Raw genomic sequence first — 26,985 nt, forward strand, 5'->3', positions numbered from 1 at the left:
TGAACCCGGGATATTCCAATAGGTAATCTACGCTCTTCAAACAGAACCAATTCAGAGTCATTAAAATTGAATTTCAATACTAAAAATAAAAATAGATCTAAATACGATGTTATTATGTCGTATGAATTTGGGATTGCGGTTCGAACAAGTCTAAGTAGGCAACTAGATTTCTGGAATAAGCCCATTGTGCTACATTCAAATTTAGACGTTAGCGAGAAATTAGCGGTAAATTTAACTTCGATCCGCAAACACTAGCGATGCCTCACTCCGATTACTGCGTTACTTCGGCGCAGAGACTGCAACGTGTTCTAATGTGTGCGTCCGTTTCTTCTGCAATATTCGCCGGGCTGATCACCTAACACCATTCCTCGAAATGTTTTCCTGACTCCGTCAGGAAGATCGTAGGAAAATTCACTGTCTTTCCCTCCTCTTTCACAAATTACATTTCTCCAGTCCTGTCTATCTTGCGTCTCGTTTTCAAAATTTATCCATCCATCATAATCTAGACACACGATCGCAACATTCCTCAATATTATCTATTCCCTCCCACGAACATCCTCATGTTCATCTTCTTTCACTGTGGCTGTTCCTCGACTTTGGAATTCCCTACCGAGAAATGTCAGAGACTCATATCAAACCAATTTAAGAATAGACTAAGGAAATATTTTTCAAACAATTCTCGTTAACAATAATAGCTGTTTCAAGTTTCTCAATGCATAATAATTATATAGACCTATATTATAGAATAAATATTTAAATTATGCCATTATTATTATTATTATTACTATTATTATTATTATTATTATTATTATTATTATTATTATTATTATTATTATTTTAGAATAAGGTTATTAGGAAAATATTTGGGGCTAAGAGAGATGAAGTTACAGGAGAATGGAGAAAGTTACACAATGCAGAACTGCACGCATTGTTTTCTTCACCTGATATAATTAGGAACATTAAATCCAGACGTTTGAGATGGCCAGGGCATGTAGCACGCATGGGCGAATCCAGAAATGCATATAGAGTGTTAGTTGGGAGACCAGAGGGAAAAAGACCTTTAGGGAGGTCCAGACGTAGATGGGAGGATAATATTAAAATGGATTTGAGGGAGGTGGGATATGATGATAGAGAGTGGATTAATCTTGCACAGGGTAGGGACCGATGGCGCGCTTATGTGAGGGCGGCAATGAGCCTGCGAGTTCCTTAAAAGCCATTTGTAAGTAACAATTATTATTATTAATATTATCATTATTATTATTATTTCTTACCAATGTTTATTATTGTTTCAAATCAATCACTTTTCTAACTTTAATTATTTACTTTTACTTCCATTATTCATTTTCATGTTGTTTTACAGTCTAGATATTAATGTAATACTGTAGTCAAATCCTCTGATTGAGGTTCTGGCTGATATGTACGTCTATTATCAGGCAGTACATCTCACTTGACGATATGTGTCAGAGGAAGAACAATTGTCTGTATGCCTCTGAAGTGTGACTAGTGTAATATGTAGCTAGTCGGCGATGTATGCAATGGAGGGGGAAAGGAACTGGCCACACTGACCCATTATTTCCTGGGCTAGCTGCCTTATAGGTGGTGCCTTGTTGGTATCACTTGTGATGTTCAGACCTGTCTTCAGACAGTTGACTAAACAACAACTGTAGCCAATTGTATTCAATTAGAATTAGTCTCTCGCTGGACGGAAGAGAAGGCCTACTGGCCTTAGCTCTGCCAGATTAAATAAATAAATAATTATATCGAAGACACGTTTCTCCTACGTGCCGTAAATCTATTGCTCGGGTCTTCCACTTTTACAGCAATTCCGGATGAAATCGTGGTAAGAATATTATCGTCCTTCAAAACTACTAATTAGGCTCTACAGGATTTGAACCCGTAAACCTGGAATTAAAAGGTAAAAGCCATATCACTAAGGACGACACAGTGTTACTACCAGTGCAGTCAGAAAGTACCGGAACTTCGGGTGGCAACACTATGCTCTCTAGGCAACTTCTCTGCCTTGTCCGTGTGGTATGTGGCCTACTCTCCAGGCGTATAGACTCAGTGTGTCGACCGATCAAAGGGGAAAGTAATGCTTGAAATGTCTTTTCATTTCCAGGGTCTAGTAAATTTCGAGTTTATTTCTGAGGGTCGAACTGTCGTAAAGAGACGTATGTTGCAATTCTCCGACGTCTTCGTGATGCATTTCGACGAAAAAGACCCAATTTGTGGCAAGGACAGAATTGGGTTCTTCATCATGACAATACCCTAGCACAATGGTCGTCAGCACTCGCTGAAATGGGTAAAAGGTAAGCGGAACCGTCCCGTGTGCCCCGTCGTGCAGCAGGAAGAGGTAGCAGCTACGAATGCACCATAGTGCAGTGTGTTCGCCAAGGATAAGAGACGCTAACCCCAGGGTGCTCTGTGCTGATGACCGATGTTCTAGCACATCAGTCGCTCTTGGTGAGTGAAATCCTCGCACAACACAAAATACCTGTCCGTCCACAGCCACCATATTCTCCAGATCATGCTTCAGCAGATTTCTATCTACTAGTAGAGTCAAAAAGTAACCGAACATGTGCATAAAACTTTGTTGCAGATGACATGTAACCATTTACACAACACCACCTTCAAATTACGCCCCTTGGGCAGTGACACACTTCTGCCAGCATCCATACCACTTCTCGAAACATTCCTGCAGCCCGTCTTTGGTCACTTCCTGCAGAGCACGCGTCGCAGAATTTTCACTTCTTCCGTTGACGCAAACCGCTGTCCCTTGAGTAGGGATTTTACTTGGAAATAGGTATAAATCTGCTGGAGAAAGATCTGGAGAATATGGTGCCTGTGGAAGGACAGATATTTTTTGTTGTCGTGGAATTCGCTCAACAAGAGCGACCGATGTGCTGGGGTATTATCATGATGAACCCAATTGGGTCTTCGTCGAAATGCATCACGAAGACGTCGAAGAATTGCAACATGCGTATCCTTACTGACAGTACAACCCTCAGGAATAAACTCGAAATTTACGAGACCCTGGATATCGAAGAGCATTTCAAGCATTGCTTTCCACTTCGGTCGGTCGGCACATTGAATCTATACGCCTGGAGAGTAGGTCACATACCACATGTAGAAGGCAGAGAAGTTGTCTACAGAGCTTGGCGTTGCCACCCGATGTTCCAGTACTTTCTGACTCTACTAGTATAATAATTTCAATACATTTCATTGACTTTATTAATAAATTATGTTATCCAGCTCCTCAGCCTCTTTAATAGCCTAAGGGTGCTATTCATAGACATTTCGCAGCACGCGCTACGAGCGTACTAAGCTAGCCCCGGCTATCCACTGGTTACTTGTACAGAATTCAAATCATATCCTATCGCTAACACTGGTTTATGAATACGAAAAACGCTGATCATCCACCGGAAACCCGCGCTAAAAATGTCTATGAATACGGCCCTAAGTGTCCAAATATCACTAAGGTATATATACTCGTACTTGAAAAATCGAATTTCAGAATTTCGTAGTATTAATACTGAGATTTTTGTAGCTATAAATTTTGCACACTTGAATTAACAAACGACAGAATTGACAGCTGTTTAACAAAAACTGATTACATAAGAATTTACTCGTACACAGTGATCAAAACTTTGCTATACCGCTACGCGACAGATTTCCTATCGACAGGGAGACCGGCACAAAAGAACGTTCTGTCGCACTGATTAATGTTTTATTCCATTCATATACTGTTCTGTCGGTTGTAAAAGCACTTACATTTACGAATGCGACAGCCAACAGCAACGAGGCTGCATGGCAGTATAGCGATACCCACCTCGTGTTTTGCTTCATTGCTACCCAACTTTTCCTCATTGTTATTTATTTTTGACTTTGGGGCTTTCGTAAAATATGCAACGCTGAACAATCTGTATAAGATATTTAATAAATGCAATGTTGTGAAAAGAAATCTGTATACACAACATAGAACTAGAGTAAGCGAATAAATAGATGACTGAAATCTATTTATCTATTTCTTAATTTAAACTGATTTAATTCCATGTAAAGAATATAATATATCGTCGTTGTTCCTGCAATAATTTCTATGTGACATATTTATCAATTTTCAGATTTTTGCTCTGTTAAATAACTTAAATAGTGATATAGCAAATAATAAAATTTCCTATATGTAATTATATTTCTTTCTTTCGAAAATGTAAGAATTCACAATCTCCTATGTACCGCTGCCATAGAATGAATAATGTGTTTTTTCCTTCCTACTGATAAATTTTATATTTTTCACATAGGAAATATTGCAGGAAGAACGACGATATAAGTAATTAATTAATACTCCTATTTTAATTCACGTCAGCAAAATTTGTTCATGTGGATAATTCCAAGCGATACACGAAGCACATTTCCATTCAGCAGACTAAATATCGGAATGCATAAAATGATGCCAACAGCAGAAGTATACAATAAATGACCCGGTAATGTAAAGCTTATTGTAACTATTTGCTAAAAAAAATAACAAGTTTTTGGACTGCCGGGAAAATGTTGGAAATGTTTTTAAACTTCTCAGTGGTAAAGTATTTCATATGCTATACTAATATATTTTCTAAGTATTCGGATACCTAAAAAAAAGATGCGCAAGCGATTTTTTTACTCTCAAGAAGATTGTGAAATATTGAATATAATCAATTCTATATATATATATATATATATATATATATATATATATATATATATAACTAACACAATCTCGTATTATTAGGCATTTGTTCTACGAGTATAGAACATGCTACTCATCTACATGTATTGTAAATGTTTAAGTTACTTTAAATTACAGTGCAATATTTCCTACCTTGCAGAGTCCGCTGACACACACCCATCGGTCGTTGGTTGCACCATGACACGATGTTCCATCCACCGCTGTCTTGTTCAGAGTTGCGTAGAATCGATATCCTACAGCCCGGCAATTCAGTTCGCACTTGTTGGGTGCTGCAACGAAATTAAAAGTAAAACACACCTTAAAACTCATGCCGCTTAACCAATGGCCTATGGTGAGCTATTGATGCGAATACATATTGAAAATGAGTACAATCCATATTTGGCACATAAGCCTATGTCACATTTTCCTTTATATCCTGACTAAATTTATGTAAAATGTTGTACATTTATTTACATATGTTAATTTCCGAGCTTCACGATCTCTTTAACACACTTAACTTGAATATAAGGGTTGAGACACAGGATCCAAACATCGCCTATCTTACTGCATAATCCAGTAACGCTTTGCTTCAAATAAATTTAAGTTAACAGCGTGTCCTTATTTCTCAGTGATAAACTAGCTGTAATAATAATTTTTTGTGTTTTATATATAATAAATTATATTATAAAATAATATAATACGTTATAAAATTATGTATCAAATTCGTTTAATATTTGTATAAAATATATAGGTTTTACTTCTCATAGGAGTTTTGTTTTTCCATTTTCAGCGCTATCAAATCATTACATATTTAATGGTTGATGGGGTCAACGTCTCAACTCTCATTATAAAGAAACTTTAGAATCTAGACATTACAGATAATGACGGGTTTATTATTTCATCGTCCAATTTATTTTATTTGAATACATAATGTACCTAGATGTATTAATTGTATGTCTGTTATATTCCGCTGTGTCGACTGCTAGTTGGTGTGATGTCAGCGCCAACTCTACGGAAAAATGCAGAATCTCACTCTCAAGCCGGTTTGAAGATCATTGAAATCAATCCTGTTACATCATAGGTACCGACGCGAAGCGTCCATACTTGTAATTCCCTATACGCGGTGTAACCTTAAGTGGATCCATCCCGGTCCGATCCTCGAAACGTCAGCCAGTTAGCCCGCCCAGTAACTTGCACAGGCACGTAACTTTCCTAATAGCGTCGTTCATTACAGACGCTATGCTCGATTCAAGTTTGTAGAGAATGGCGAAGTTCAATATGCGCCGATGTTCGCTCTGCAGAAGTAGGCCTGTTATGGCTTTGTTATGAAAATATTCGCTGTCTTCCACTCTCATCCCTTCATGTTTTAACCGCTTAAGAATTTTAGCAGAGATCTTTGTGCTAGGCTTGGCATTTGTGTGACCTATGGACAACCCTCGTACTGCACTTTCATTATAGTCTCCACGACAGCTGGCTGTCCTACCCCACGATTTGGTTATGTAACTCTGGCTGCTTTTAACGAGATAAAGATGTCTGTCAGCATAAAGCTCGGAGTATGTCGGAGACATGTGTAAACAATTTCTTAATCGAAAGACAACAAACCCCTATGCTCTAGACGGCGTTGATTGTAAACTACAAATAAATTTACATTTATTTTGATTCACTTAAATTTCTAAAGGAGGTAACAAAAAAGGAAAGAAAAAACAATCATATATATGTATATTTCTTGAGAAAACAAAAGACATATGGTTCATATTTAGCTTCCGAATATATTGCAATAACAAATTACAATCAGTTCAGTCTGTATTTACTATTTCAACGTGTCTTTGTTTTCAAATAACAAAATTTTCCAAACAAGAGTACCAAATTTACAATTGTATTTGCGTAAGTAATGCTACTTTAAGAAAAGTTACTCAACCTATCTTCGTTGATATGTAGGCCTATAACACTAAGCACTTACATTTTAAAGGATTCATCTCAGACTTTGAAAGAAAGGAAGGAAGTTATTGAAAGTACAACATTTGGTTTTCATTCCCTAAGACACCATTAGCTTGTACTGGTTTAAACAAAATGAAGTTGAATTTCAGAATCTTTAAATGATTATTTTACTCCTATACCTATTCACCAAAGAAGTAAAAGAATTCGTTGAATATCAACCAATCCATGCATTATGATACTTTTAAATTATGAATTCTGTTTTATCACTACTATTTACAAATTATTTCCTAGTTATATGTAATATTGTTTTCATAACGGCGGAAGGTTAAAAAAAAATACATTCAGTTGGACATCAGTGAAATTAACGTAAAAATAAAAATATAAGATCAATTAACACACAAGCAGAGCAGCAGTCTGGAACTAATTTGCACTAATTTACAGAGAACGAGGAAAACAACTTTTTTGCGATACTCTAATTGTGAAGGTATGAATGTAATTTTGCAACTCTGGGCTTTTAAACATACAGTAAGAAAAAATAAATCGAGATATTTATAAAAATCAGTTTAGTTTTACGAAATATGAATTCAATATAGTAATTAGATTTTATCAAATTCCTTCGTTTAATTTTATTAATTCTGTTCTTGAATAACATTTATGTATTAATTTCATTCTCGTTATGTATGAAGTTCATTGTGTTTATTATAATTAATAAAAATCAATATTTCATTGCTCATTTCTTTTTTCACAATGAATGACGTCATTATTCCAGGGTCACTAGGATGAAACGGACAGATTTTCATGTAACACTGATGCAATACCGTTTTGTATGCTAGTAAGTGTAACTTAGCAGTTAATACCTATGAAGAACTTATAGGAAACATGTTAAATGTAATTGAAAGAATAACGTCTAATTTACTCAAAAGTGATGTTAATTTTATTTCCGAAATAAAATTGTAAGCCTACACTATTCAAACAATAATTCAAAAACATATTATGATACTGTTCCTAATTTTACAGACTTTCAACAGCTTGCTACGGCTAAACCGTAAAAGATGGCTCTGGAAATATTGCGAGTGAAATATGTTAATAAATACGATCTTTCCAAAAAATACTATCCGATTTCAATCACCTCTTAAAGTTTAGGAGTTAGGACTATATTTTTTTAGCTCTTAATTAACTGCAGTGCTGGAAGAGTGAAATATTAATTTCAACAACTGCAAACGTGTAACGTCACATACAAATAAACAGAAAATCGCGCAAAATAAAAATCCGCAAACTATTAGGGAAAACACGAGAATTTTACTTTAAGCAAGTAACTAGATAGGTTTGGAAGTAAATCCTGAAAAGACAAAGTATATGATTATGTCTCGTAACCAGAATATTTTACAAAATGGAAATATAAAAACTCGAAATTTATCCTTTGATGAGGTGGAAAAATTCAAATATGCTGGAGCAACAGTAACAAATATAAATGATGCTCTGGAGGAACTTACGCAGAATAAATATGGGAAATGCCTGTTATTATTCTGTTGAAAAGCTTTTGTCATCCAGTCTGCTGTCAAAGAAGCTGAAAGTTATAATTTACCAAACAGTTATATTACCGGTTGTTCTGTATGGTTGTGAAACTTCGATTCACTTTGAGAGAGGAACAGAGGTTAAGGGTGCTTGAGAATACGGTACTTAGAAAAATATTTGGGTCTAAGAGGAATGAAGTTACAGGAGAATGGAGAACGTTACACAACGCAGAACTGCACGCATTGTATTCTTCATCTGACATAATTAGGGTCATTAAATTCAGTCGTTTGAGATAGACAGGGCATGTAGCACGTATGGGCGAATCCAGAAATGCATATAGAATGTTAATTAGGAGACCGGAGGGAAAAAGACCTTGAAAATAGAATCACCTACGACAATTTGTGAGAAATATGCTACTAGAAATGATTACAACATTGAAAATAGATATTTTTGATGTGAAGTTATGAGGAAATAAAAACAAAAGTTTACTTAAACCGTACAATTTATGACCGAAGTGAAATACAGCAAGTTATTTTTATTATTATATGTCCTTTCTATATAATCCTAATTCTAAAGTTTATCGTATTTAAATGCATTGTACATGATTTCATTCATGAATGTCTTTTGAAAAATACTTCAATAAAACAAATTAGAAACAGTAGTACAGTATTATTCGCAACATTATAATAAAACTGAGTTATTTTGAATCAGACGAAGTGTATAATGAGAAAGTATGTGTCATCTTTGTGATTTCTTTCTCTCTCTTTTCCATGTTTCAGCTTCGTGTCTCTCCTTGTTAAGTAAAACCTTCACAGTTTTACTTTGATTCTCAACCCGTAACATAAAACTTACTTCTTGTTGTCACAAAACAAGGAGTGTAAGGAGTCCATGCCAATGCAAGACGGGGGCTTTAAACTGCAATGACAAATTAGAATGAATGAAAGCTACAGGTCGTACAACACACTAGAGGTCGCATTCCAGAGCACTAGTGAAATACATAAAATGGCCGGCCGCATTATCTTTAAACAGAAACAACTGAAGCGCGTGGCCATCGTCACAGTTCATCTAGAAGGCCGTGAATAAGTGGAGTTCTTGGAAACACAATATAAACTTGGTTACGCTTAATATTACAAGCGCATGCTTTCTTAACGCCTGATAGAAAATGGAGAGATTCCGCAATAGAACTAAATAATCAATATTAGTGTTATCTACTGTATATATCAGATTATGATAATGGTGAAGGTTCTCAAAAATATAATATATTTCGAATGTCAAATATGTAAGAGATGCATTTAATACGGCACTGAAAATTGGCAACTTTCTTTACAGTCCCTTAATCTTTATTAAAAAATATTAAACATTACAAGGAAAGTAAAAGAAATTAATGCAATGTATAAAAAATATACCACACAAGTCAAATTAGAAAATGATAAATATTTACAAGGAACATAAAAATTATAAAATACTTGCTGTGTAAAAATATTTGCAATGCTATTTTTAGACACGCTGAGACCAGCGCAAGGAAATGGAGAAGTTTCACAACTTAAAATAATTTTACTAAACGGCAAAAGTACATTTTAAATTGATTTACAATAAGACAAAATTATCTACCAATATTATATCAAGCCGCTCCAGCAAGGTACTGCTACACCTGCTCAGCAGGATCAAATCAATGGAAATAGTTCCGGAATTGAACGCATGAATGCACAGAAACGACAAGTGATCGTGTAAGTAGACAGTAAACAAAAATATACAGCTTGCATTAGAAGCTTGCACAACAGAATAAGAACAATTTTATAAAAATAAGCAGTGTGTTTTAACTGATTTCTGTATTTCGGGGGGGGGGGGTCAAGATTTATATTTTATTTGTACGACTCTGTCTATTAACCCAACTGATTTTTAACTGCATTACTACGGATGACGTCACAGCTTCAAGTTTACATTTTAGCTACCGATTTATTCATGTTATAAATTCGATGAGAGACAAATGTGATGGAGAAACTGCTTTAATTACTACATTATATTTTATTGCAGTGCGTTGCATTACACTATATAAATTTCAACTGGTAATGGAAATTAAGGTAAAACGGCTGAACGAATTGTGTGTTTCGACATTTTCGGTTTGGACATAGTATTTGTCTTTGGACATTTTAGCATTGAATAGTTTTGGTTTGGACATATTTATATTGGACATTTTTGTGTTTGGACATTTTTGCTACGGACATTTTCATTTGGACATTTTTGTGTTTGGTCATTATACATTTTGGACATTTTAGCTTTGGGCATTTTTCGGTTTGGACATATTTATATTGGACATTTTTGCTACGGACATTTCCATTTGGACATTTTTGGTTTGGACATTTTTATGTTTGGTCATTATACATTTTGGACATTTTTGCTTTGGGCATTTTTCGGTTTTGATATATTTGTATTGGACACTTTACATTTTGGACAGTTTCATTTAGACATTATGACTGTGGCTCCTACAGCCTACACCCTACAGGGAGGATAAGAAAATGATACTATGGTTATGGTCCAAAGATGGAGTGACAATGAGAGCTATAGAGAGAGCGAATTATACAGAGAAATCCTACTCACAACAGCTTCATTGAAAAATATTCTGATAATTTTATTATTCCGGTGTCGAAAACCATTGAATTTTGATAAGGAAAGAATAATGAAACCATAGGTATGGAATTCGCCATCAATCGGTGCGTCGCCCGGTATATAATCCTGTAAGAAGGCCCGAGACGCATCAAAAAGCTAATTAATCTCTCTTCAGATATGTAAACACTCTGCCGTGACATTTCCAGTTCACCTTCAACCAGCATTCTGGAACAATCACCCTACGACCATTACGTTCCACACGTGGCACATGACCCGGTAAGCTCGTCTCCATTAAAAAAATTAAAGGTTTGGACATTGATCCATATAAGGTCGATCGAATCCCATTCGACATTAAGAAGCAATTGATTGAATCTTTCTTTGATATCTTGCTGGCCGGCAAATTGGCTTCAGGGGCTTGGCATGTTTATGATATCCGTTAATAAACACTTCATTGCCGATACCATCGGCGCGTGGGAACATCAAAACCACTCCTTTGCGTATCGGACAGAATCCCTGAATAGCTCTACACCCACTCTATCCTTAGGTAGTGTGGGACGTCTATTGATTAAGGGGCTTGGCACTGATAGACAGTCGCCTTCAGCTCGGCCTTCCGGTGAAAAGAATAGATTTAAAACGGATTAATTGAACATAAAATGGGAAGAAATATTGGTATGCATCAAATATAACGTCATCAACTTCGGTTCTTAACGAATAACATAAGCTTGTTATCTGTATCAAAATTTCCGAGTCTAGTAAAGTTATATAATATAATTCACAAGACTGTTGAGTACATGTAGAGGGGCGTAATAAAATTTACATAAACGCTTCGCAGCTTGAAAGTATACGAGAATTGATATGTAATACGTGGAGGTCGCCAATGGAATACGAGATAGTTTATAGTTTCCTTAGCCCCTACAGGGTCCGAAGAGTGCACTCAGGCACACATCGGTTAAAAGAGTAAACTGTCAGAAATGTTTCCAAAAAAGTTTTGAAACAGTTAGATTTCTTGACTACCTGTCACTGTCAGTTCGCCAGGACGAAGGATAGCTGCACAGGTAATGGTTCAAAGTAATAGGAGTAAGTACTTCAGTTCGACTCTGTATTTCCATTCTTTTGTCTCTTTTTCTATTGTGATGCTGCAAAAAATTATTTCGAGGTTTTCTTCAAAGTATACATTTTCATGCTGAAAAAGTGGTTTTGCATATGACAGCTATTTTCCTGTGTACAGCGAATTCTTTGGACAGATCTGTTCACACTCACAACTCAGTACCTACGATATTCGGAAATGAAGCATGTAAAATATAACAAGTTTAATAAGAACTTAAATAAATAAAATAAACGAAAAAAGAATAGAATAAAATTTTGACAGTGAAATCTCGGTTCCAAAGAGTTTGACGTAAATATATTATTTGTCATTAAAATTACATTTATAAAAATTTATAAATTACCCCTTATGTTGTCCATTATTCCCAGTATTTTCAATTTCAACATACCCTTTACAATCGAAACTGTCACTTCAATTTTAATGAGTGAGTGAGTGAGTGAGTGGAGTGAGACTGCCTTATATTCTGAAGATTTAAATGGCTAGACACGTAACTGATTCTGAAACGCTTCGAGACCGCTCTTTTCATCAGAAACTTAAGACATCCAAAAACTTTAAAAATAATTCAATTTATTCTATTAAGACCGCAAATCTCGCCAATGTCTCGCATTTATATGGCCCGCGATCTGTTCGCTACAAGAACCGAAGATACCTCACCTTTCGGTACACGGCTCCCGGGAGAGCAGCCTCGAATTCTGATTTCCGGAGCCTCGAGCACCGAAAGAGCCTCAGTTCGGCACCCCTGCCATAAGGGGCTGTCAGACATTGACTACTCTCAAAAGCCGGTTGTCAAAATGGACTGCATAGACAGTGATTTTTATTAAAATGTAATTTTTTATGTTATAAAGTCTATCATTTAAATAATTACTTCGATTCACATTGTTACGATATTGTTCGACACTTAGAATTACATGTAACTAAACTTGTCTTAATTTTGCTATTATTATTATTATTATTATTATTATTATTATTATTATTATTATTATTATTATTATTATTATTATTATTCATACTATACATTAGTGAGATCGAAACTCGAATATGCATCTGTAGTTTGGAATTCTATTACAAGTACTGATTCGGCAAAACTGGAAAATTTCAAAGGAAATTTCATTATGTTCGTACAGATTTCTGCCTAATAACTCCGAGTATAACTATGATAAAAATGCGAGCACTTTAAATGTCGAAGCTTGTATGCTAGACGTCATGATCTCAATTACTTATTCTTATATAAAGTACTTAAAGATGACATTAATTGTCAATCTTTCCCAAACAGTGTCTGCCTTCGTATTCCTATGAAGGACATGAGACATCACAATAATATATTAGAAATTCTATATTCTATATAGAATATTAGAAATATATTCTTCTATATTCTATATTAGAAATTCTATATTAGAAATTCTAAATCATTCTAGCCGGTCTCCAGATGTATTAAAAATGCTAACATACATGCAAGCGATTTCGATCCATTCAATGTATAGAAGTATTAGAACATAGTAATGTCTTTGCTAATATTATTGCCTATTCTTTATACACAAATTGGTAAATACTTTTGTAAGAATCAACTCCTTCCCATAAAATATAATAGTATTAATTCTTGTAAAATTAATCATTGTAATCTAGGGCCTATGTTCTTCATTTTGTTGTTATCTCAATTATTTAATTTGTACTATAGTTGTTCATTTTATTGTATTAATAAATTGTATCACTGTGCTGGACTTTTATTGGCCAATGGCTGTTGTCCAGCAAATGAATGAATGAATGAATGAATGAATGAATGAATGAATGAATGAATGAATGAATGAATGAATGAATGAATGAATGAATGAATGAATGAATGAATGAATGAATGAATGAATGAATGAATGAATGAATGAATAAATAAATAAATAAATAAATGGCCAATAAATATGCTAATCTTTTAGACAATTATATCTTTGTCCCCTTTGCTGTGGAGACCTTCGGTTCTTGGAGTCATGACGCTAAAGTTTTGGTATCTCAAATCGGCCAAATTTTGATCTCCTTTACTGGTGATCGTCGTTGCACTACTTATTTGCGTCAACGTGTAAGTATTGCAATTCAACGTGGAAATGCAGTGAGCGTTTTTGGTACTCTTCCCGAGTCCAGCTCTTTGGACAAACTTTTTCTCCTGTAAAATTTATTATTCTGTGTATATATATATATATATATATATATTTATATATATATATATATATATATATATATATATCATACCTTTTAAGCACGCGTTAGATGCGTTTTTATCAACCTGAGATTCCATTATGTCGTCGGCATATTTTCTAAAGAGGAATTTTATAATGTACTATGAATGATAAATAAATAAATAAATAAATAAATAAATAAATAAATAAATAAATAAATAAATAAATAAATAAGTAAATAAATAAGTAAGTAAGTAAATAAGTAAATAAATAAATAAAATAAAATAAATAAATAACTAAGTAAATAAATAACTACGTAAGTAAGTAAATAAGTAAATAAATAAATAAATAAATTAATTAATTAATTAATTAATTAAATTAAATAAATAAAATAAATAAATAAAAATATATTATTATTATTATTATTATTATTATTATTATTATTAATTATATAGGTCTATGACTCTTGTATTGCCGTCATTTTTATATTTGCTATTATTCATATACTGGTCGAGTGAAAGAGAAGGTCTTATGGCCTTAATTCTGCCAGTTGAAATAAATCTATTAAATAAATATATAGATAAGTAAACGTTTATTTTCCTGCTGGGAATCCTAACATAGTATAATATCCTCGACACTCTTTGCTTTCCTTTGAATATCAAGTTCATGGAATGAACTCCAACTGCAAAGAAGCTCTTCAATTATGTATCTGAGCACGCGTCGTGTTGCAAAAACAAGTTAACACACTCACACATACACAGCTGTGTATGTGTGGCAGACAAAGATATATTAAATGACAACGCGCAAAAGAGCATAAAATTAGCAGAGGCTAATTACATTGCAAGACATTTGCATAGCTGTTCTTTCCATGCTTTTCTTTCACGCGTTGTAGCACCTTTCATGAAGACGCCGTCGCTTTGTAACGATCCGTGATTAATGATCAGACATGTGGTAATGATTAATGTTACTGATGATTTTGCTGCATGCAAATTAAAAATGAGGGGGCTTCTCCATCCAAATACAGGTTCCAAAGGAGCGACATCATTATTTAAAACATAAAGATAACAGTAATGAGATGTCACAATAGTTCTTGATCAATAAATTGTAATAGTGAAATTGTGCGCGGAGGTGGCGAAGCCCTGTGGGCTGAAGGGATAAACAAAAACAAAAACGGTCCTACAATAGTTTTCGAAGTTCATTGCGTTGCTAATTACTTCATATTGCAACTGAAGACAAATGAACGTTGTAATAGACAATTGACAGATGAAATCAAATTGTATCAATTGAAAGTAATAAAATTACAGTATGTTAGTTAATTTCACCTCTCCTTTATTATTATTGTTCGTGAATGGAGAAATGAGGAAGTAGGATATATGGACTTCGTAAACAACTAAGAAAAAATGAGTATATTTGTTCTGACGTGTATCCAGTTTCTATTTGTTCAATATTGGAATTGAAGACAAGTGAGAAAAGGAACATACAATATTGACAGAATAAATAACATTTTATTAATCTGATACAGTCTGACGTATAGAAAATTCCGCTTTGTTAATAAATCTTACATTAAAGTATAACTTATCGAGATTTTGTAAACGTTTCATATAGAAGAGAATGGACACTTCATGCTCTGAAATTGTCTAAAATAATGATAATTATTTCACTGTGAACCCAGCATTCTCCAATCTATCTTACTTTTCGCTTTCCCCTTAGTCTCCTCATATAATCTATGCATCTTAATGCTGTCTATCATCTGATATTTTCTTCTGCCTCGAACTTTTCTTCTATTCATCATTCCTTCCAGTGCATTATTCAGTAGGAAGATTATTCTTAGCCAGTGGCCCAGTTAATAATAATAATAATAATAATAATAATAATAATAATAATAATAATAATAATAATAATAATACGACCATTATTATTATTATTATTATTATTATTATTATTAACATTATTATTGTTTATTTTATTTTTATTTTAGTAGGTTATTTTAAGACGCTTTATCAACATTTTAGGTTATTTAGCGTCTGAATGAGATGAAGGTGACAATGCCGGTGAAATGAGTCCGTGATCCAGCACCGAAAGTTGCCCAGCATTTGCTCATGTTGGGTTGAGGGAAAACCCCGGAAAAAACCTCAACCAGGTAACTTGCCCCGACCGGGAATCGAACCCGGGCCACCTGGTTTCGCAGCCAGACGCGCTGACCGTTACTCCACAGGTGTGGACCTTAGGAAATTCATAACGTCTTCATCAGTGAATCACAAGACGCACACGTTTAAATGTAGCCGACCTGCAACGTGATTGGCTGCCAGACGCGCTAACCATTACTCCACAGGTGTGGATTTAATAATAGTAATAATAATAATAATAATAATAATAATAATAATAATAATAATAATAACTATGAAAGTACACACGTGTGCAATAAAACAAGGCTGCTTCTTGCAAGTAAAATACTTCCCTCCTAAGATTCATAAAATATGAAAGAACTGTGCTCCAAGTTTTGACAAGGTGTAACTTACCGTCAAGGAACGGCTCCCAGAGGTAACTTCGTCCCATAAACTTCTTTCCGTTGAATGTTTCGCACTGGAGCCTCCGGAAATCAATCGAGCCGGGTGGACAAGCCTACAGAAGAAAGAAAAGAAAAAGTTTTCAACAATGTACAAGTCACAGTGTGAATAGGTGTAATGTGTATAGAATATAATACATGACGTGAAAGAATTTGTGATTCTATATAACGTCGCTAGTTAAGTGTATCATAGTCATTGTCGTCATCATCGTCATCGTCATCATCATCATCATCATCATCTAATATACTTAAAATACCAATCGCTCTTCATTTACCTAGGCTATATCTGATATTTGTTGGAGTCTCACACATGTAATTTCTAAAGTACCGATTTATCATGGATATAACTAGGCCTACTGTGCTAATTATAGCCTTCATATATCACATCTTTCGGATATCTACCGAATATATTTAATCCCTCATAGGCTATATCTATTTTCACACACAGTTACATCGATGAATCTCTTCATCTGTAATGACTTAGATTCTTGTTTTACTTCATTTGAGAAGAATTGTTAGGTTGCAAAAGATTTATTTCGAGATCGCGGAAATAAACATTTTCAGTATATCCGTGATTACAATAAAGTGCTTCTGAGCATGCCGTTTGTCTGTCCGTAGCTATTCTTCTAAATTTTCGTAGCAGAATTTTGTTCATATTTAGTATTTACATGTCAATTTCTCTGCAAATGATGCTAATTAAATACAATAATTTCTTATTAAACATTAAAGCTTTACATTAAATCAATAGTACAAAATAACGATGAACTCTAAATAGATTCTTTTATTTGGTTCTTGTATACAACTAAGACGAATGAATTTTTCAAAATAAGAGTAATTTAATACATTATAACGGATGGGCGTTCATCGCGGACTCCGTAGCATGTTGTGTAGCTGAATCGATAGCTGGCAACGAACAGTGAATCACGATACTTACAGGAATGCGGACCTGCAGATTTAAAAAATAATCCGTATTTATGGAGTTCAGGTCAGCACAATAAGCCTCAGGCTGCAGCGAAAGCCTTCGGACCCTCATTCTTAACGGAAAGATGATATGGATAAGCGGTGAAAGATGGAACAAGCTAACTCGAACTTAGACAATTGATATGGGCCCACTGTGCTACTTTCAAATTTCGATTTGTGCGACAAATACAGTAGATGAGAAATTGGTTATTAGAGGAGAAAAATTCGCTCCGGCGCACAGTGGTTCCAAATACAAATCTAGCAGGACAAAATTAATAACTCTCCTCGTTTCTAACAGATTTCCATAAAATTTTGTATACAGGTTACAATTGGCATTTTGAATTTGCGTGTAAACTCTGATTACGATTGGATAAAATAAACCACCCTTTCACAGGGGTTGAATTTTAAAGAATTATAATAATTTTACAAAACTGATTTTCGCAGGGATTGGAAAGAAATCACAAATGTATTATATACTTTCTATTTAATTTTAATGTGTGAAAGATGCTAAAAATACACAACAGTCGTAGATATTAAGTCAAATATAATTTAATTTTTTAAATAAATTAGCCTACATATTAATACAATTTTAAGAAAACCTCTAACTATGGTTAAATAAACCTAAATTTGAAATATTTACAGGTATTTTAGAGAGTTGTAACTCGATTAATTTTCAAACATCATCATCATCATCATCATCATCATCATCATCATCATCACCATCATCACCATCGTGATCCTGGAGCAGTCTCATTAGGTCTACAACAGAAGATACACTTTTTCTACTCTTTTGGCGTTAGTTACGAAGACTGCTTACCATTGGGCCAGAGGAAATTCCATCAAATCCATCGTCATATCGGCTCTACAAAATTTGCGCGCGTGATAAGCTTATTCCCTGAAATTCTTGTAATCTTTAGGCCTATATCGGACTTCTTGGGGCTCCTCGGACATCATCTCAACAAAAGTACTGATTCCTTTATCAACTGCGCACCATGGATAAGTATTTTATGCACACTTTGCGGCATATAATACTACTTATATTTCTGGATGTATAATTATACAGTGTCCAAACAGTATTTTTTCAAACTCTCCCACTGGCGATTGTTTTAAGCAGTGGTCGGCAAAGATTACATCATATAAAATGCAGCCCGCAATACACAGCAAACGGGAATGTAGGAGAGGAGGATATCCAGATTGCTTAACGTTGAATGAACAAGTGTTGGCTAAGGGGAGGGAAATCATGCCTTACCCCTCCGCCCTGCTTGTAGGCTATATTAAGAGGTTGATTCGCGAGTTACGAAATGACGACCACTGGTTTTAAAGATGGTTCCAAATCACCGAATTAAGCCTTCATCTACGCCAGTAGCTTCTGATGCCAAACCTGAAGAACCTCCGAGTGCTAATCCCGTCATTAGTCGTATCAAATTCTGGTTTGGGAATGTCGACAAGAAGTCCCATTTCTTTACGTAAGCGATCTTGTTTTCTTTTCTTTCATTCATTTTCGTGGCCCTTTCTGAGTAAAAACTTAACACTTGCTTTACCATTTCTGCTGCATCAGGCCTATATGTTGGTCTTAAATCCATTTCTGCGATAAGAGCAATCTCATCAACCAAGTGTGTTTCCACCAAAGGCTTCAGCTTCCTCTTCTGACTTTTCTCAGCACATTCATGAAACGGCTTTTGTGGACGATCTTTGTTTTTTCGTTGCTAAACACAGTCTATTTTTTAAGTCATTTTAACACTTAACCAATCCTTGTATTTCCTTAAGAAAATTTTATAATACATAGAGGCAATTAGTCCATTGCTCTTTAAGTTTCATTCAGAATTCAGCACTTTTTTCTGCACTAATTTACGATCATGTCCCTCAGAATCTCCTAAACCATTTTAATTAATACATACTCAAACACACAGGCTAATTTTCTTAAAATATTATTTTCTTTTCAAGAAATGTCAACTAGTTCTCTTCTTAGAATTCCGTCCACCATCACTAAAATATAAATAAAAGGAGAAGGTGGTTGAAGTTGGTTATAAAACCTTTATAATTACATACCTAAATGACTAATGTAAATGCTGAACCTGCTTTGACAGTGGCCTTTTGTGGCCTTTGCTTTTGCGGGCCTGCTACAGCAAATAAAATTTTAAAAATTTTCATGGAACACTTCTCTGTGTATTAATGACTATTATAACTAAATATCACAATGTTAAAGTTCGAAAATGCACTAAAAATGTAGGGAAATACCTGTAATTTTATTCATCGAAACTCGAAGGGGATTGCCAATATATTATATCTTCAAACATCGATGTTCCGAAGGTAACTTGCCGGGCGATGCTAACGAGAAGAGTATGTGTGTGCTGAACACTTGACTTCTACCTGCTCCTGCGCAGACCACAATAATTTTTATGGAAAACTGAATACGAATCGTAGATACACGACTATTTAGGATTACAGAACTGCAGTATTTATATTGTTTTGAAGATCAAACATTTATACCTTTTGTCCAGTCAGATTTGACTTTGTAACCACTGTGCGGCGCCGGGAAACGAACCCGGGTCCTTGGTCCTACATACCAAGCGATCTAACCACTGAGTTACGCCGAAGTTCAATGCACAGCACCGGATCCCTCTCCTCTAGTGCTTTTCCTTTTGTGGCCTTACTCCATGTTCGACATATAAGTTGACATAAACCTATATTAAGTCAACTGCCATTATACAAGGAGCGCACTCAATTGAGTGACTTGGTGGCCGAGATTCCACAGTCTATTATGCACTGTTGGACGAAGAATATAAGTAAAAATTAGTTCCTGGTCCTATAGAATTCATCTCTCATGGTAGCAATGGATATTAGAGGAGAAAAAACGCTCCGGTGCCGGGGATCGAACCCAGGTCCTTTGTTCTGTAGGACCAAACATTAATCTTTACGTAGACTTTAGCCCAACAGTTCATAATATACTGTGGAATACCGGCCACCAAGTCACTCAATTGAGTGCGCTCTTTGTATAATGTCAGTAGAATTGAACTTCGGCGTAGCTCAGTGGTTAGCGCTTGGTACGTAGAACCAAGGACCCGGGTTCGATCCCTGGCGCCGGAGCGAATTTTTCTCCTCTAATATACTTTGTTACCATAACAGGTGATTTCTGTAGGAACATAAATTAGTCTTTATATAGATGAGAAATTGCCTGGAAGCCTCTACTTCCCTCCCCTGAGGGAGGCATGCTTAGCATTTTATCGCCTTCCTAAATACATAGTCTTCAACCGGGTTTGAACCCGCGAATCATGGATCCTATGTCTAGCTTGATAACCACAAGGCCAGCCATGTACGAAAATAGAAGGTACGTATACTCAGAGATTAATATACAGACAGGCAGACGGACAGGTAAATTGGTAGTTATCTAATTTTAGTCCCCTGCAGTGGCTTAGTAGCCAGACCTTCAGCCTTCCACGCAGGCGGTCCGGGTTCGGGTCCCGGTCAAGTCTGGGATTTTCTCGGAGTTCTCCTGTTTCCCCATATTAGGCATCTACATCATTTCTCAACATTTCTCCACTCCGTCAACATTCCACAGCATTCCCCGAACGCCGGCTGGTGACACAAGGAGGGGACTGGTCTAGGGATAGGTGGGGTTGCCTGCTCGAAACCTGGGTACGGAGTGAACATTATTTTTTTTTCTCCGGAGGAGGGCCCGTAGGCAAGTACCGCAGTTATAAGCTTGTTGTTCAACCTCCTTCTGTTGGAATGATTGTTGAAATACATTTAAGATCGCTCTTCAAGCGCATGATTCAGTGCATGATGCCAATGTATCGATTCAGCCACAACATCCAATTCTGCCTGGAGACCGTTCTTCCGTCTGCCTGTGACGTTATTCTGCAGCCTCTTCAGATCGATGGCATCTGTTCGCTATTCATGTGCCCGAATCTGCTGCATCCTCAACCAGAAAGCTATGTCGCCGTCGAGTCCACGACTCATCAAGGCGCCATCTATCCGCCATCCGAGGGAGCTATACTCCCCCGATCTAATCACAATCCGCTTATTCAAGCTTCTCTGGCTTCTCTGGATATGTGCGGCTCCCGCAGACAGATGCCATCTTTAGGCGAAACCTGGAACCACGTCCACCTTGTCCTCCTGGTCAACCAGTACCTATTAAATGTGATTAATGAAGTTATGATACTAATGGAGGCGAAATGAGTCCAAGGTCCAACTCCGAAATTTACCCAGCAATTCTGCTTCGAATGGTTAAGGGAAAACCTCGGAAAAGACCCAACCAGGTCACTTGTCCCAACCAGGATTTGAACCCGGGCCCGCTCGTTCACGGTCAGGCAGGCTAACTGTTACTCCACAACGATGGACTCGCAGCGAATCTTAGTTAGCAGATGTGGGTTTGGGGATGCGCCTAGCTTGAGGGTTAGCGCAATAGATCTTGAAAGTTCGCAGTGCTAGGTCGTAGTGCCCCCTCCTTAAATTCAATTCAAGTACATAATTTTAAACATAAATAGTGTTTCTTTACACCTTTATTTCACGAAATATTTCATGCGAATTTGATGAAAAAATAAATAATATAATCCGTGGCGCTACAGCCCGTGAAGGGCCCAGACCGACCAGCCGGCTGCTGGCTTCATGCCCACATGCCGAAGCAGAGGTGTACGATCATCTAACCAAAATGGAGGTATCGTGTGGTTAGCACGATGATCCCCCCAGCCGTTATAGCTGGCTTTCGCAACCGGATTTCGCTACCTATCGTAGCTCCCCAACTGCATCACGATGCTGCGTGGGCGCCGGTGCCATACACTTGCCGAAATTTCATGAGAAAATTTCTTCCCCCATGAGGACTTGAACCAGCGCGCATTCCGTAGCGCGAGTTCTAAGTAGGATGCCTTAGACCACGACGCCACGGCTAACATTCTTAAATACGTGCAACGGCCTACCATTGTTTTCCATATAAAATTTATATAATGATGAAATAAAATATAATTTTGGCATGAATATTGTCAATAAAATAATGCAAACACAAGGAAAGAAGATGTCTGAATTCCCAGCATTGCTGTGTTTTACTAGTCGATGGTTCAATTTGATTCGGCTGTGTTTTAATGTTAGAAAACTTGAAAATGAACATTGATTAGGTAAATACGAGTTGAGAATAATCCATGGCATGGATGTCAGGTAACTCCGCAATAAAAATCATACTTCAACTATAAACTAAAATTTTTAATTGAACTATCGGATTTGAACATCGGTCTTCAGTGCTCCAAATCATACAATTATTTTGATTCAGACCACTGCAGCTGAAGAACACACCTGGAAAACTACATTTAACACGTATCGAACCATAAGCCATCAGCATTCAAGGTTGTGGAACGTTAACCTGACACAAAGTAGAAACAGCAGCCGATATTCACACACACAATAATTGATTGGCCACGCATTGCTCAAATTCCAAAGAGCATATTTGACAAGTTTATGGTCCTATTACTCTACCAAGGTTGCGGGGTCGTTGTACAACCCATTTGACAAGATTCGAAAGAGGGGTAAACACTACGACGTTCCTTCATGGGGTCAGATCATAACTTAATACACAGATTGCTGGCAGCGTGGAGACAGATTAGTGCCTATTGCGCATGTCACCGCGATGAGTATTTACTGCGAGCTCTTCCTTGACCTGCGCCGCCGCGGCCACGTGGCCGCGGACCACTCGTGCACAACCCCCCCCCCCATGCCATATCACGGATTATCATTAGCATAATTAGACATGTAACAGCCGCACCGGTTTACATAATCTTCAGACTTCTTCTGTTCACGTTGCCGCTGGCAACCTGCACTCCCTAGCAACGGAATGTACGACACAAGGAAGCGTAGCCTATTCCAAATTTGTTTATAAAAAGTACAGAATGGGACTGTAAGAAGAATGCCTGTCAATCAGGGGTAAAAATTAAAAATGGATAATCAAGCGGAGGAAAGCTTTCCATTATAAGTTTTGAGCGTTTCGCAACAATTCTGTTACAATATGTAATATTCAAATGTAATGTTCAAAAACGGGCTCTCAGGCGTTGTCGTAATAATTCACCATTAAAATGGGACACACTCACGGAGAGGAGAACGTGAATTCGATTATGCGCAATGTTCAAAACATACAGAGGTGAGTCTGCCTGGAGAGAAATAAATAATAGGTTGCAGCTGCCAAATTACTCTTCAAGGAACGACCACTCATATAAATTGAGGGAAAGAAGACGAAGGACGGACACTGGAAAGTTTTCTTTTCTCAATCGTACTATCAGGGACTGGAATGCTTTACCTGCAGACTTACTAAAGGCTTTACCAATAACCAAAAATATATTTAAAAATAGACTTAAGGACTTTACTAGTAGACGGTAGATTATACACACTATTTAAAGGGTGTAATTGATATTTATTTGAAGTGTCGTATCAGTGAAGAAGTGTGTTGTGTTAGTGAAGTGTGAAGTATGTTGTGTCAGTGAAGTTTTATAGATTACAGTGGCAGTGCAAAGTATTTGAACAGTGAAATATTTTTGAGATGTTAGTGAAATCAGGATAGAATCAGTGAAATGTGTCTTAGTTCCAGTGCAGTGAGTGAGTTAACAGCGAAATAAGTGTAGTGCTGAAAGATACTTGTGCAGATATGAAAATATCATACTCGTGGGTTTTAGTTCGAACTTAGGGTTAAGATACAAATTATATTTACTTTAAATGTTATTTTAAGTGATTGTGCTTCATTTAATTTAGGATACTCATTATTGTGATTATTAGTCTATTATTACTACTACTACTATTATTATTACTATTATTATTATTAGTATTATTGTTAATTTATTATTAATTGTATTTTTATTAGCTGTGTTTATTATTAATTGTCATTATTGAGTGTAATTAGTTACCACTGCCACCGGGTATATACCTATTTGCAGTGTGAATACATACATGCATGCATGCATACATACATACATACATACATACATACATACATACATACATACATACATACATACATACATACATACATACATACATACATACATACATACATACATACATACATACATACATACATACATACATACATACATACATACATACATACATTACTGTTTACAACTTATTTCATTCAACTGTTACTCAAAACCATATGCACTGCGTCCCATGATCTTTAGGACACTCATATAGGTAACGTATTTTTGAGTATCTAAATACAGTTTTATATTTACGTTGTAGGGTTGAACGAAGCCTACCGTTTGTAGTAGTTGGCACAGAGTGTTACATACAGAAATTTATAGCAACACAAAGTTATGTTTTTTATAGGATACCTTATATTTAATTTTACAAATTTGTTGCACTCTTCATCCTGATTCAAATTATGTCAGAATGAAGAATCATATCTTTGTATTCGGGTCATTAACAAAACAGAAACAATTTAAAGCTCATGTGTACATTTTTTGCTACTTCATTGGTAAATATCTTTGAAAAGATAAATTTCAATATTATTAGATACGCCATGAAGTTTCTATGACAACAAAACAATTGTTCTCATAGCATTCGAATGTTTGTTACTAAAAGATGCTGCGACATGTTTTCAAGCAATGAATATGTGAATATGATTCTTATTTATGGAGAGTGCAGGAAAAATTCACGATATAGTTGCAGACTGTATCTTCAACGTTAACCAGAATGAAGACATCCTTCTAAAAATACTTTCGTCAGATCTGAACAAAAACTTGGTCGTGATAAAACATTACCAAATAACAAACAACTAAGGCAGAGTACTTCAACGGAGCCTTCAATTGTACACAGTAGAGGGACTCTAGAACATACTTGCCTCTCTCCCATAGGGCAACAAGTTTCGCTACCTGTTCATCATATTTATTTAAATTACATCGATCCAATACACTAGACGATTATAATTTAAATAAACGAGTATTTCAGGTACACTGATCAATCAACATAATACATGAACACATCTATGCATACATATTCGTAGATACACTCAAGAAAAGCAATTTGTTGGATAGCAGTTTCAATGTAGATGTATTTATTATAAAAAAACCATTAGAGTCTCTATTATTTCAGATGTCCTTAAATTAATGTAATTCCAAATGTCCATAGCTGCAGGGCTACCAACCAAGTAGGTAGAAAATTTAATATAAACATAGATGTATCTTTGAGTCTCCATAAATCAAGAGAGAATGTGTATGTTTCGCAACTCCAGTCGTCAAATCCAGGAGCGCTTTCCTATGCTAATGTGGTGGCACTGTCGCATCCGTCGCCTTTGGGTGTTCCCAGCTCTCTAACTAATAATTTACAAATATTAATCGTTGTTTCTAATGCACCGTTTCCATGACAAACCAAACAACTCTTCAACATATTTCAATGATAAGAATAATAAAATGCTATTTACGCTGTGAGCGCCCAAGGAGATTAACAAAGAAATTGAACCGTATTCAATTCATACATTCCGAATATCAACACCTACTGCGAAATTATTTTTAGAGTGGCCACACAATAAATGAAAAAAAAAAAAATACGTTTACGTCTAAATGAGATATGTCACACTTGGCACAGAAAAGTAGGCCTATTCTAACTTAGGACAGGACTCGGGACGGATCCTTGAACTTAGGCTCGCTTGGCCCATTGTGCGCCTTATATATGCGACAATAGCTTAAATGAGACAGCTGACATGGGTGACGTTCGTGAATCTGCTGCTGAAAGATGATCCATCTTACCTCAGCCCTGACAGAGACAGGTCCCGTCTGATAAGCAGATAAAATAGTTCATTTTTTTTCTTTCACCATGTTAATAATGTCAAAAGAAATGCTTAAATAAATTTTGGCCACTTCACCGCAATTACGAAGGTCGTAAAAAAAATAAGTTCGCCAGGGGCCGTTAACAGAAAGAAAACAAAATTTCATTGGAAAAATTTATTGGAACAAACAAAGCAATTGTTGAGCTATTTTTAAACATATTTTGAGACATTTCTCATTACATGGAATCGACAGGGAGCTGCAGACGGCAGTCAAACGCTGGTTCCGACCCCAGGCGGCTGACTTCTACGACACAAGGATACAAAAATTGATCCCACGGTATGGCAAATGTCTCAATTCCAGTGGGGGATCTGTTGACAAATACCGTAACAATTGCTGTATCTGTTCAATAAATCTTTCCATGAAATTGTGCTTTTTTTTTTGTAAACGATCCCAGGGAAAATCACTTTCTGGACGGCCTCGTAATTGCGGTCGAGTGACCAAAATTTGTATAAGCACTTCTTTTGACGCTATTAACATGGTGGAAGAAAAAAATAACTAACAGATAAGTTCCAACTACTTGACTAAAGAATAGAATACTTGAAAGCCACGCTTTCCTACTTCAACTACAAAAAAGCAGACGAGGAGATGTAAGAACTTCCACACAATTCTAACATTTAGACACTGTTGGT

General features: G+C 35.9%; 1 protein-coding gene across 1 annotated transcript in view; it reads right to left on the minus strand.

Annotated features, from left to right (window-relative positions):
• Nucleotides 1-1,516: 1,516 nt before the first annotated feature.
• LOC138692748 (papilin-like) overlaps nt 1,517-26,985 on the minus strand; it is a 713,385-nt gene continuing 687,916 nt past the window's right edge. The window contains exons 5-7 of the mRNA XM_069815941.1: nt 16,549-16,651; nt 4,856-4,992; nt 1,517-1,636 (exon numbers count right to left, since the gene is read on the minus strand). Of these exons, the coding sequence (XP_069672042.1) occupies nt 1,517-1,636; nt 4,856-4,992; nt 16,549-16,651 (360 nt within the window). The remainder of the gene's footprint in view (nt 1,637-4,855; nt 4,993-16,548; nt 16,652-26,985) is intronic.

Source organism: Periplaneta americana, chromosome 17 (assembly GCF_040183065.1).
Source record: "Periplaneta americana isolate PAMFEO1 chromosome 17, P.americana_PAMFEO1_priV1, whole genome shotgun sequence".
Classification (NCBI taxonomy): Eukaryota; Metazoa; Arthropoda; class Insecta; order Blattodea; family Blattidae; genus Periplaneta; species Periplaneta americana.